This window comes from Canis lupus, chromosome 35 (genome assembly GCF_048164855.1).
Source record: "Canis lupus baileyi chromosome 35, mCanLup2.hap1, whole genome shotgun sequence".
Taxonomy (NCBI): domain Eukaryota; kingdom Metazoa; phylum Chordata; class Mammalia; order Carnivora; family Canidae; genus Canis; species Canis lupus.
Window position 1 is genome coordinate 26,181,456 of NC_132872.1, and position 11,888 is coordinate 26,193,343.

At 36.7% G+C, this 11,888-nt stretch overlaps 1 protein-coding gene across 1 annotated transcript; it reads right to left on the reverse strand.

Annotated features, from left to right (window-relative positions):
* Window positions 1-701: 701 nt before the first annotated feature.
* On the reverse strand, window positions 702-1,637 carry LOC140624997 (olfactory receptor 5K3-like). Its single transcript, XM_072812114.1, has one exon. It carries the CDS (start codon window positions 1,635-1,637, stop codon window positions 702-704), a length of 936 nt encoding a protein of 311 aa, XP_072668215.1.
* Window positions 1,638-11,888: the final 10,251 nt, after the last annotated feature.

Consider the following 11,888-nt stretch of genomic DNA (forward strand, 5'->3'; position numbering starts at 1 on the left):
AAATCACCAGTAGAGAAAGATGAAAATAGTCTTTTTTATAATACATTTTTGTTAGTATTCTTTTCTTGTTTTTACTAATTTAGTTATAAATTATATATAATAAAATTTCTACTTTTAAGGATAAAATTTTTCTTTTTGACCATAGACATTCTGAGTGAATTCATAGTCAAATGTATTCTCTTGAATCAACTCAAAGAAAATTAAGAATCAAATATATACAGTTTACTTGTGACACATGACATTAAGAAGGGATTAATTATTGATAATTTGGAGGGTGTCAGAGGTTGTCAGATTATGGTTTGGAATTCCAGAAATTTGTCAACATTAATAAATGGAAGTGATCTTTACATATAATGACTTGTAGTCCTAGTATTTGTTGTATTGTTGAAAATTGTAACTCACTACGCTTTGAAAGAATTAGTTAATACTTTAGCTAATTTCATTGTGATATAGTTTGTGAGCTCAGGAATAATGATTTAGTTCATTCTTGCTGGGAGCTAGAAGCTTAGATTTTGAAATACTTTGTAACAGAATGTCTCCTTACTGAACTTCTTTATTTGACTCCTATACTGTCATGTTTTAGTAATTTAATATTTTATGCACAAAGTGGTCGTTTTCTACTTTCTCAATACTCTGTCATTCAGAAAGAAAACATTTTCACAAATTTAATTTTCCACAGGGGAGAATATTTCTTTTAAGTGTCAAAAATTTTTCTTTATGTTTTTTTTCATAGCATTTATCACTTCCTTATTTCTTAGACTATAAATAAAAGGGTTTAATAAAGGGATTACTAGAGTATAAAAAATAGCAACAGATATATCTTTATCCTCTTCTTTAACTGAATTTGGTCGAATGTACACAAAGAGAAGAGAACCATAGAACATTGAGACAGAGAGAAAGTGAGATGCACAAGTAGATAAGGCTCTGCCTCTTCCCTCTTTGGATTTCATTTTGAAAATCATGAAAAGGATGCAGAGATAAGAGATTATGACTATGATAATAGAGAACACTAGAACTGAACCTGGAAAGATAAACATCAACAATTCATTGATATAAGGGTCAACACAGGAGAGTTTGAATAATGGAAGAAATTCACAAAAAAAGTGATTAATCTGATGAGACCTACAGAAAGTTAACCGAAAGAGAAACACTATATGAATTATGGAATGCAGGTTTCCTGCTATGTAGGCCCCTGCGGTCATCTGAAGGCAGAGCTTCTTCGACATCAGGGTGTGGTACTGCAGTGGGCTGCAGATGGCCACATAGCGGTCATAGGCCATTGCTGCCAGGAGAAAGCAGTCTGCCGTTTCAGCAAGGCAGAAAAAATAAAACTGTGCCATGCATTCATAGAGGGAAATCATTCTGTCCTTCGAAAAGAAATTCTCTAACATCTTGGGGGTAATGGCACAGGCACAACAGGAATCCATTAGAGCCAGGTTGCCCAGAAAGATGTACATGGGTGTGTGAAGGCGACGCTCCATAAGGATCAATGGCACCAGGCCCAGATTCCCCACCATGGTGATCAGATAGATAGTGAGAAACACCACAAACAGGACGGTCTTCAACTTTGGGTGATCTGTAAATCCTATGAGAATAAATTCAGTTGTCAAGGAGTAATTATCCTCAGTCATATCCATCTTCTCTGTTGAGATAAGAATCCTGGAAATACAGGAGTCTAATTTAGGGTATGTATTATTTTCTTCCTAATTTTCTTTCTATGGCAAAGAGAGGTGTTCTTCAAACCTCTCTTACCCTCTAGATGCAGTCACACAAATATCTAGGGGATACTCATTCCTCTAAAATGTCAGCTTCATAACTTCGACTCTGGAAATCAGCATCACATGAATATTCTTATATTTCCAAGGAGAATGCTTACAGTGGACAAGTTTTGTCATTATAAATTCATGCATGAAGTGTGTACAGATCTAGCATATCCATATTTGTTTCATGGTTGATAAATAACAGCATTGGTTTTTTGCAGTAAAGATACTTAAAATGAACTTAAAATCAATTTTCATATATACACATTTTTTTAACCTAGTAAAAAGTTTTTCATATACTCTCCCAGTGGTGTGAATGCTTAAAAATAGAATATGTCAGATAATTTAACTTTACATCTTAGGAATTGTGTGAAGATCACTAAGTATTAAGAAGAGGACCTTTGTCTTTAAAGAAAATTACTTTGGATATCCAAGGAAATAATATCTATAATCATCTCTCATTCCTTTTTCTGGTATTACATCCATTTTGATAAAAACTAACTCTGTCCATGCCATCGTTCCTGTCCATTTTTGCCAATATTTCTAAATCCTTTCATTCTTTATGCGATGCATAGTTTACATATAATGCTACTTAATAAAGTTTTAACTAAATGCTCCAGACCACACTGATTATCACTTTCCTTCAACCTCCAGCGTATCCCATATACCCACCACACTCTAAGTTTGCTTGTGTATAATCGACAAGGCTATTTTTTTCATAATGATGCACAGTTTCCTTACTAGATTTGAAGACCTTTGAGCATAGCTATGGCTTCTACTTCTTATAGGAGTTGTTTCATTCTATAGAGAAGGAGCAGTAGGATTCCAGTCCTAGCTTCATTCCAAAGGCCTGAGATGGGTTAACTTGTTGTCAGTGTACTACTGCTGATCCTCAGTTACCTCTTGGGTTTTTGCAAATTGAGTCTGCTAATTTTGAAGAATAGCCTACAAAGGCAATTAGACAAAATTCATCATTGAAAAAATTGTATGAATCATCGTCTTATCTGAATTAACCTCTCTACTATTTACCTGTTTCCTATGAAACTTAAGTACAATTTTCTGAAATATGTCACAGTAGTTTAAAAGTTGATAACAATACGTTTGCCTGTATCTTTTAGTTTTGTAATCTTAGAAAAAGAAAAATCTTAAAGCTTAATGGGATTTTTGAGAACAAATTTTATTTCTCTCAAAGGCTATCTTCTATCTTTACTTAGTGATCCATTAGGATATATTGGCCAGTGTGTCTAATTATATGAATTCTATGGTCAAAATTGGTTTGTATTTCCCTAATCAAAATATCAAAATAAATGTGCAGGTGGACATTATTCGGTATTAAAATATTAAAGCAAAGCCATTTGAGAATAAGCAATGTTAGAAATAACTTTCAAGGTACTTTCCTAAATTACGTCATAGAGCTAAGCTGTGTTCTTACCTGTCTATTTTGAAGATTTATCTTATAATCAAGAAAAGGTCAGCATGAATTGAGTTTAAATCTCATTTCCCATAGCCTTCAGGTGTGAGAAGGGCTAGAAAGGTAAGTTGAAATCCGTAAGCAGTGAAAAATGCTAAGTTATCCAGAAAATAAACAATTATAGATGCTAATATTAAAAGTAAAATTACATTTGAAAACTTCCATTACCTGAATGCTCCTAAGAACATTTTACAACATCACATTGTTTTTGTTATGGTGTTAAGTTCATAGAGTTTCAGAACATGAATTCTAACCTCAAAAACATTGGGATTAAATAATGAAATTGCAGGACTACTAATAGGTCAGTGTCATTAATTATGTTCCTTACAATGCAAAGTTAAATTTTCCATCAAATGCTTATGGGACTTCCCTGCAATGACATCAGTATATTTCTATGGGGAGATGCAGTTCGCAAAACATATTAGCTGTATGACATAAATTAAAGCTGACCTGTGAGACAATGAGGGTAAAGTAAATGATCCTCACTGAGGTCAGTGAGGTCATTTGATGATCATCTTGCCAATTCTTATGTAAATGACATCATTTTTACAATTCTGATCTTTCCCAGTGTGTAAAATGTAAAATGAGCAGAAGAGAGTCAGGTTGGTTTGGACAGAGTACTGGGGAGATTAATGTGATTTATGAAAGATGATTAACATCTGGAGAGGAGACTGATGTGTTTTAGGGTTAGTTAGGCTCATCAGCCCCTTCACTCTGAGTTGAATTTGTTCCCTTGTGTTGCAAAACCCTCATGGAAACTTTGCTGTTACAACTTAACCCCACTATGACTATGATTGACTGAGTGGTTCTCTGTTCTTCAGTTCACCCCAATTCCTTTATCTTTTTTACCCTGTTTTGCCCCCTTCATTCCACTAATCATATAAATCATAGAAGTCATGTAAATATATATCATATTTAATAAAATTTTACTTAGTAAAAACACTATGTATATAGTATGTCTATATTCAGTCACTAGTTTCCAAAAACCACCAGTAGCCTTAGACATAAAGGGGCTTTGTCTGATATGTTCATTCCTATATTCCTAACACCCTAAACAGTCAAACTTTATAGAGCTAAGCAAATATTTGTTCCATGTATAAGAGAATGACACTCTACTGCTCAGGCATTAGCAATGGTCTCTCACTAGGTTTCAAAGCAAATCCATTTATCTCATTTTGGAATTCCAGATGCTTCACAGTCAGCCTGTGTCTCATCTACCACCTTGCTTTCTTCCACTCGCCTCACGGTACTTGGCTACATGCATCCCTTACTGTCCTTCTGTGCAGTTTCGTCATGTAATTTGCTTATACGGTTTCCCTCATCTGAAACTCCTTCTCCCTTTTCTTCCATCTCACTATGACTTATCCTTGAGTTTAAGTCAGATCTCTCCATGAGGACTTTCTTAGGTCTTTTAAATAGAACTGAGTGTTCCTCTTCCTGATTTACATGATACTTACTTGCTTTTTATAATGATTGCATTCACCGCTGTACCAAGTGTGCATCATATGTGCATTGAGCGTAAAAGTCTTGACTAAATGTTCTTGTCACCAATTGTGTTATACATCTTTTGAGCACTTGACAACAAATGGAGCTAGTTCTTCAACACATGCTGCATTGACTGCTAATATTCCCATTGTGTTTGACTTTTATCAAGTGCTTGCAATATGCATGGTACTGGAAAAGACAATGGGGAGTGTGCGCACAGGATGTGAAAATGGTGCGATAAATTCTTAGTTTTTGATATGGCTCCTGACAAGAAGCTCATAATCTAGTGGGGAGAAAACAGCACTTACATTGCTGACTAGTGTGCAGTTGACGTTAGTCTGTAACGTTGAGTATAAATGTTATATAAAAATATAGTGAAGAAGGAATGGTGACCTGGAAGAAGTAATATAGTTTCCCGAAAGGAAATCTTTTTAATTTCATAAAACTATCCACGATATGCAGGTAACAAGTGGTGAAGATCATGGGGAAAAGCATTAGGCTGAGGGATCCAAGTGTAAAAGCCTGGACTCTAAAAGAGCAACACCTAATTTAAAAGAAAGGACAGTAAACTCGAGTGACTAAAGCTTACTCATGCATGATATAAGGGGACGCAACAGGTAATATAAAGAAAATGGGAAATTAGGTGCGACATTGCTCTATTGGATTCTTTCCCATTTACTTTCTCTGCTCTGCCATTTCACTAACCCCCCTCCCTTCACCACCACGACTAAGGCCACTAGCCCCTTAATGCCAACCCAAAGGAATAATTATTTTCCTAACCACACATAGTGTTTGGTGCTATCAAAGTCTTCTCGGGCTTCTTAGGATAACCCTCCCTGCTTATATAATCTTGATTGCTCCATTTCATTCTTTCCTGCTGGGTCATGTTTCTCCTTTTGCCCTTAATGATGCTTCTTTTTTATTGTATCCCTAAACCTCCTTCTTCTTTTATTCTAGAATTTTCTCCATATTATCTCATATACTTTTGTGCTTTCAACTGTCTTTCATCTGCTGGTTGGTGGCTTCAGTAGAGGAGATATTTCAAACCATTTTGTTATATACTCATATAGTAAGATCATTGTAATATGTTCTAAATATACATTCGTATCTACAAATTAGGTTACCAGTATACTAAAATAGTATATATTATAAAATATGAAAACAGAAATTTAAAAAGAGTCTAAAGAAATGGAATTAAAATTTTTGATATTTATAATAGTCTAAAACATTGTTTCCTCCCCATTGACACTATTATTAATTAAATATTAATCAGACTGAGAAAAATCATATTATGTGTCATCATTTATACCATAGCTTAGTCGTATGATACAGCAATTCATGCACTTGCTTGAATCTATTTCCAAACATCTCTTAATATCCTACACATTTGGAAAGACACTACAGACAGATATATCGGCTCAAGTAAGAGAAGAATGGGAGTTTTTGTGTGTCTCAGAACAGGAAAGTGCTCTTCAGGAGGTCCACACTGACTCAGGAGGCCAACAGTATTACAAATATCTGAGGTCCAAAGAGACATGAAGCTAGTGGGAAGTTTATGGATAACTCTCATAGCACAATCATAACATATACCCTCCTGGTTTCAAGCAAAATTTCTGTATTATAAAGTCTTCAAAAATAACTTCCCTGCTAGAGGAAGAGCTTCTAACTTTGGCACACCAAGGCACCAAGAGGAAAAAATTGCCTTCGTGAGGTGGAATTTGTCAGACTAACAGGTATAAGTTGGAATACGCCCAGGAGTAATTCATTAGAAGATGAGAGCAGCACATCCAAGGATCAGGAATGAGCAGAGCGTGAGAATACAATGGGCTGCACAAGCAGACAACCTAGACCTCTGTGTCCTCCTCCAGCACTGCACTGACCTCGTGCCCTCATGTCACGTGTCAGACTTCAAAGGACAGGCTGGTCCTACATTTGCTTGGTATGTTGAGGCCAGCCAGGGTGTAGTGCTGCTAGAGTATCCCTCCATCCAGGGCACCTTAAAAGACAACCATAAGGGGAAATCCTCCCTTACAGCAGTAGACTGGTTGACTATATCCATTGTACAGAAGAGAAGTGATCCAAGGTGAGAATATGCAGAATCCTAAGACAGGAGAACAGCTTGGATAGTGGTCAAGAGCCTAGAGGGGACAGATTAAAAGGTCAGTGAACAGATGTTCCAAGGAAAAGGCATCTGAATGGATCTACTGGAATAGATAGGAAGTGTGGAGTTCTTCCTAATATATGCACAGTTATACCAGAGAGAATCTGCCATGGAAAATACACTAAAGCACCAAGAACACAGAATGACAGCCAGCTGAGGGCAACCAATTTGGTTCATCTGCCACCCAGCACTGGTAGATTGGGCTAATGAAGGAAGTGCTAGAGAGCCTAGGATCGAGGCATGCGTATGTCAAATGGCATAGGCTGCAGCTATCAAGGCCAGTCCAGCTGCTGTGTGTGCCAGGATCTAACTTGCCAAACACAGAGACACTTTGAAGCTCCCAGTAGGACAGCATCCCTGGAGTCAGCTGCTGGGTGGCACGTTTGCTGCTATGTGCCTCTTATTTTCTGAAGGGGGCAGAGATTCATCTTCACTGGAATCATCATGATCCAGACATGGGTCATCATTCCAACACGTAAGTATTCAGGAGAATTCTTCTCTGAGTCTGGTGAAATGGTGCATAACGTTGCACTAGACCAAGAAATCTAGTTTGCAGTAAGGGCGGTGTGGTGCTGGGCAGTGATTGACACCCTGGCTCTATTCCTACCACCTGGACACTGCTGGCTTAATCAGTTGATAAAATGCCTTTCGAAGGTACAATTACAATATCAGGCCTCTGTCCTCCAGGTTGCACTCTAACTAGTAACTCAGTGGCCACAATATGGATCCATGCCTTTGGTAGATTGAATATCTCAATCCAGGAATTCTCGTGTGATCTGCCTGGGGAGGTTGCAATCTTGTTCCCACATCCCTGAGTGCTGTGTGTTTAGAGGTCCTGATACTCAGTGCAGATATGTTCTTGCCAGAGGATGTAACCGGGATCCCACTGTACAGAAAGGTCCAGCTACCAGCCAGTCACTTTAGATTCTCTTTCCGAGAAACCAACAAGGAAAGGAATCCAGAAGGATTACAAGGGCCATTGACTGTCATCAGGAGGAGTTAGGGCTGCTATTATGCATGGGAGCAGCAAAAAATATGTTTGGCATTCAGGTGGTCCGTAGGCATTGGTTTGTACTCCCTTGTTCAACAGTAAATAGAAAAATACAAGCACCGGGACTGAAAAGGTCATGGTGGTGATACCGTCAGATTTCATGGGCATGAATCTGGATCATCTCCCTCTGTTTGTCACCTCAGCTAGTAAGGGATTAGGAGAAGTTGGTGGGAATCAAAGAAAGGAGAAATTAGACCTTAGTGGGGTCCTGTGATTAACTGTAACCATGGATCTGCAGGTGTCCTCTTCACCTTCATCTTGTAAGATTCTCCAGCACAAGAAAAGAACCAAATCCTGGTGGGGCTCTCCCTAGAGGTTCTTATAAGAAATGAGTAGGTTTAAGTAGTACAAATGGTGGCCAGTGATGGATGTTTGGTTCACAGCCAAGATCCCCACAGTAAGAATGCCAGTAGCTGATATTTCTTACATGAATGCCTTATCAGGAAGTAGGCTCATATAAAGTTAATTGTCTTATGAAGCTCATGTTTGTACTTTGGAGTTAACCCATATGCAATGACTGTTCCATGGACAGTATAAATACCAGGTCCCAGTCTTAGGCTTGGGAATTTCAAAGGGACAACCCCAATCTCCACTTCTCCACCAGATTGGCTAAGGTCTTTGTTGTAGCTATGGTCAGCTCAGCCTTCTGACCCAATCTTACTTCCTTCACTCCGTCAGTAATTATTGTGCCTGAGAGCATTCTCCACAGACTTCTTCCTTGCCCACCTTCCTCTCAGATTTGGTGTTTTGTTTTGTTTTTTGATATGACAAACAAGTTGCTACAGAGACAAAGGAAAATCTCAGGTCAGAAACATAATTAAATCTACCTTTCAAAGATAAACCATGTATTAAAGGAATAGTATATCAGTATATCAAGAGGGAAGACTCTTCCCAAAGTCATATGCTAGTAAGTTGTACCCTTACCTCTGCTAAACAGAATCAACTGTCATTACTGATCCAGAAAAAAAGTAAGCATTTCATGTTAGGAAGAAAATAATAGATTACACCCCATAAAACCATTATAATATGAAAACTGAAAATATGAATATTAATGTTTCATTTGTTGAAAATCAAATGATTCTTCAACACTTTCCAAAGACATCAAAAACAAAGAATGTCTCAGAAACCATCAGAGATACGTGAGAGGGGCCTAAAGAGAGGTGATGACTAAATATAAAGTGATATGCTAAATGGGATTCTGGACAGAAGGATGCTAGATTAAACTATGGAAATATGAGTAAAGTATGAATTACACTTCATCATAATGTATCAATATTGGCTCATTCATTATGTCATTGGTACTACACGTGTGTAAGGTATTAATAATATGGAAAAATGGGTCATCATATGGGAATTCTCCATGCTATCTTTTTATTTACTGTAAATCCAAAACTGTTTGAAAAAAAATTATTTAAATGCATTAAAAGTCTTTGAGTTAAGGTTCTTATTTCTCAGAATGAACCAGAGAGCAGTTTGGGGAAAACAGTCCCCAGTTTTCTGTATCCAGTTACAATAATTGATTCAAATAATTGTCATTGGATGCTAAAACTGTTGATGAAAAATTGTTAGGGAACTGGATATTCACACGGTGTCAATGTATCACTCTCCAGATTAGATTCTTTTATACGAAGGAAATATCTTTCCCATAGAAAATGTTGATGGTACCACCTTAATGAGGTAATCAGTGAATGCTGCCAGTTAAGACCATTTGATATTATAGGTCTCATGTTGGGAGGAGGAAAACACCACAGCTGTGATTGCTGAACAATTTAATTTAAATCTAATCATGAGAAAATATCAGGAAAATAGATGGTGGAATATTTTACATGATGTCTGACACAAATAATTAAAAATTTTAAATATCATATAAGGAAAAAGGCAAGAAGTTTCTTCTAAATTAGAGGAGATTAAAGAATGATAGTAATAAATTGAATAGTGACTATTAATTGAATTCTTGCTGTAAGAATAAATTAATATCAAGGACAATTTGGGGAAAATTTTAATATAAATATCATAGTAGATGATGTTAAATATCTTTATGATGATAATTATATGAGGGGCTGTCTGGGTGGCTCAGTTGGTTAAGCATCTGCCTTCAGCTCAGGTCATGAACTTTGGGTCCCGGATCAAGCCACACATGCCTCAGGCTCCTTGCTCAAACGGGAACCTTCTTCTCTGTATCCCTCTGCTCTTCCCCATTTACCACCCCTTCCACTGGCTTGTGCCTGCTCTCTCTCTCTCTCAAATAAATAAATAAATCTCTCTCAAATAAATAAGTACGTATACATATATACATACGTGGATCAAATATACATATATACACTTTCGCAGGTGAATTATTGGGCAAATATGGTGAAATGTTAACACTTAATCTTGGTTTAAAAAAAGTCATGGGCATTCTCTCCACATTTCTCTAGATTTGAAAGTTTTCATAATAAATCTGGAGGAAATCGTCATCGATTCACATTTTTCTTGACCCTGCCCTCTCTCTGCCCACTTTACAGCTTAGTTTCTTGAAAGTTTTCCTCTCTTGCTACTTTCATTTCTCTATGTTGCATATCATATCGTTTAGTGTGTAAGAATGTAAATTTTGTATTTGATGCCTAGATTTGATCCCTGAGCTCCACCTTAATTATTTTATGGACAAATTATGAAACCTCTTTGTTCTCCATTTTTTCAGTGGGGTATAGGAAATTAAAATCCAGAAATAAAATTTAAAAATGTAATGGATGTGTGAAGGATTAAATGGAATCTGTTGAAACAGTATGCGTAAGCTAAAATGCTGAGAATTGATTTAAAATAAAGTATCAAAAGACAGATGAGTCAAGAGACATGAATCAGATAATATTTATTCAGTTGCAATAAAAGCATTTTTTTCCACATAAGCTTAACAGTAAGAAGAGCTGTTGGATTCTAGAACCAGAAAGGCTGGTTGATTACAGTGACGCTGGGTCTGTTTCTCTGTGATTCCCTCAGCTATGCCCTCCTTTGTGTGTTGACTTCGTCTCCAGGCTCGATTCTCTCTTGATGGTGAAATGGAAGTAGACTGTGCCAGATTTTATGTCCATACAGCATGACTTTCATATGAAGAAAGACTACCTCTTTTGTTGGATCTCTTTTAAAATAAAGGAAATATATATATATCCCAGAAATTTCCACAAAATCACTTCTTTAGTCGCACTGGCCCCAAATAAGTCACATATTCTTCCCTTAAAGGACCTTTTAGGCTTCAGTGTTGCTAGGGTTGAAAGAGGGTGGTGCAGAAATACATAACAAAATTTGTGCTCCCCCTGGAAAAGGGAGTGGGATCCGTGCCTATGAGTCAAAAAGTAAAAATATCCACTAAAGTGAGAGTTATACAAAGGACAACATTCATCTAAATCCAGCATCTGGATTCTTTTAGATTTACAAGAAAATGTGTTTAGGACTCTCAAGAGCTTTCTTTCTGTGAGTTATGTCTAAGAGTATATACAGTTAGAAATTAAAACCAAGAAATTAAAAATTATTTATGGACCCATTCCAAAGTAAATATAACAAATCTATCATACGATAAGCTAAATAATTATATCAAAATATTTTAACGGAAATGGTTAGGGAATGGCCCGATGTGTCAGGTTCCTTTTGAAGTATTAGTGGTAGGAAATCAGTCATGACTAGGTTGGCACTCACAGGACGAAGATAGGCCTTCTTTTTATTATCTAATAGTTACAATTTAGTATTTTTGTCTTTAAAATGTTGCTTGTATCAGTGCACACCTCTCCTTTCATCCTCCAGTTTCAATTTCATCATCTAAGATATGAATTCTTGAAGTTAGCCTCATTGCTTCCAGCTTCATTCCAATTAATTGCCAAATTAGTTTTCTGAAAAATACAATCACCCAGGTCTAGGAAGAATTTGGTTTCTGATGTCTCTGAGATACATTCAGATTCCTTAGGGTGGCATTTAAGATTCTCAGTAACC

Coding starts and splice junctions, on each gene's coding strand:
- LOC140624997 (XM_072812114.1), bottom strand. CDS start 1,637: ATGGATATGACTGAGGATAATTACTCCTTGACAACTGAATTTATTCTC.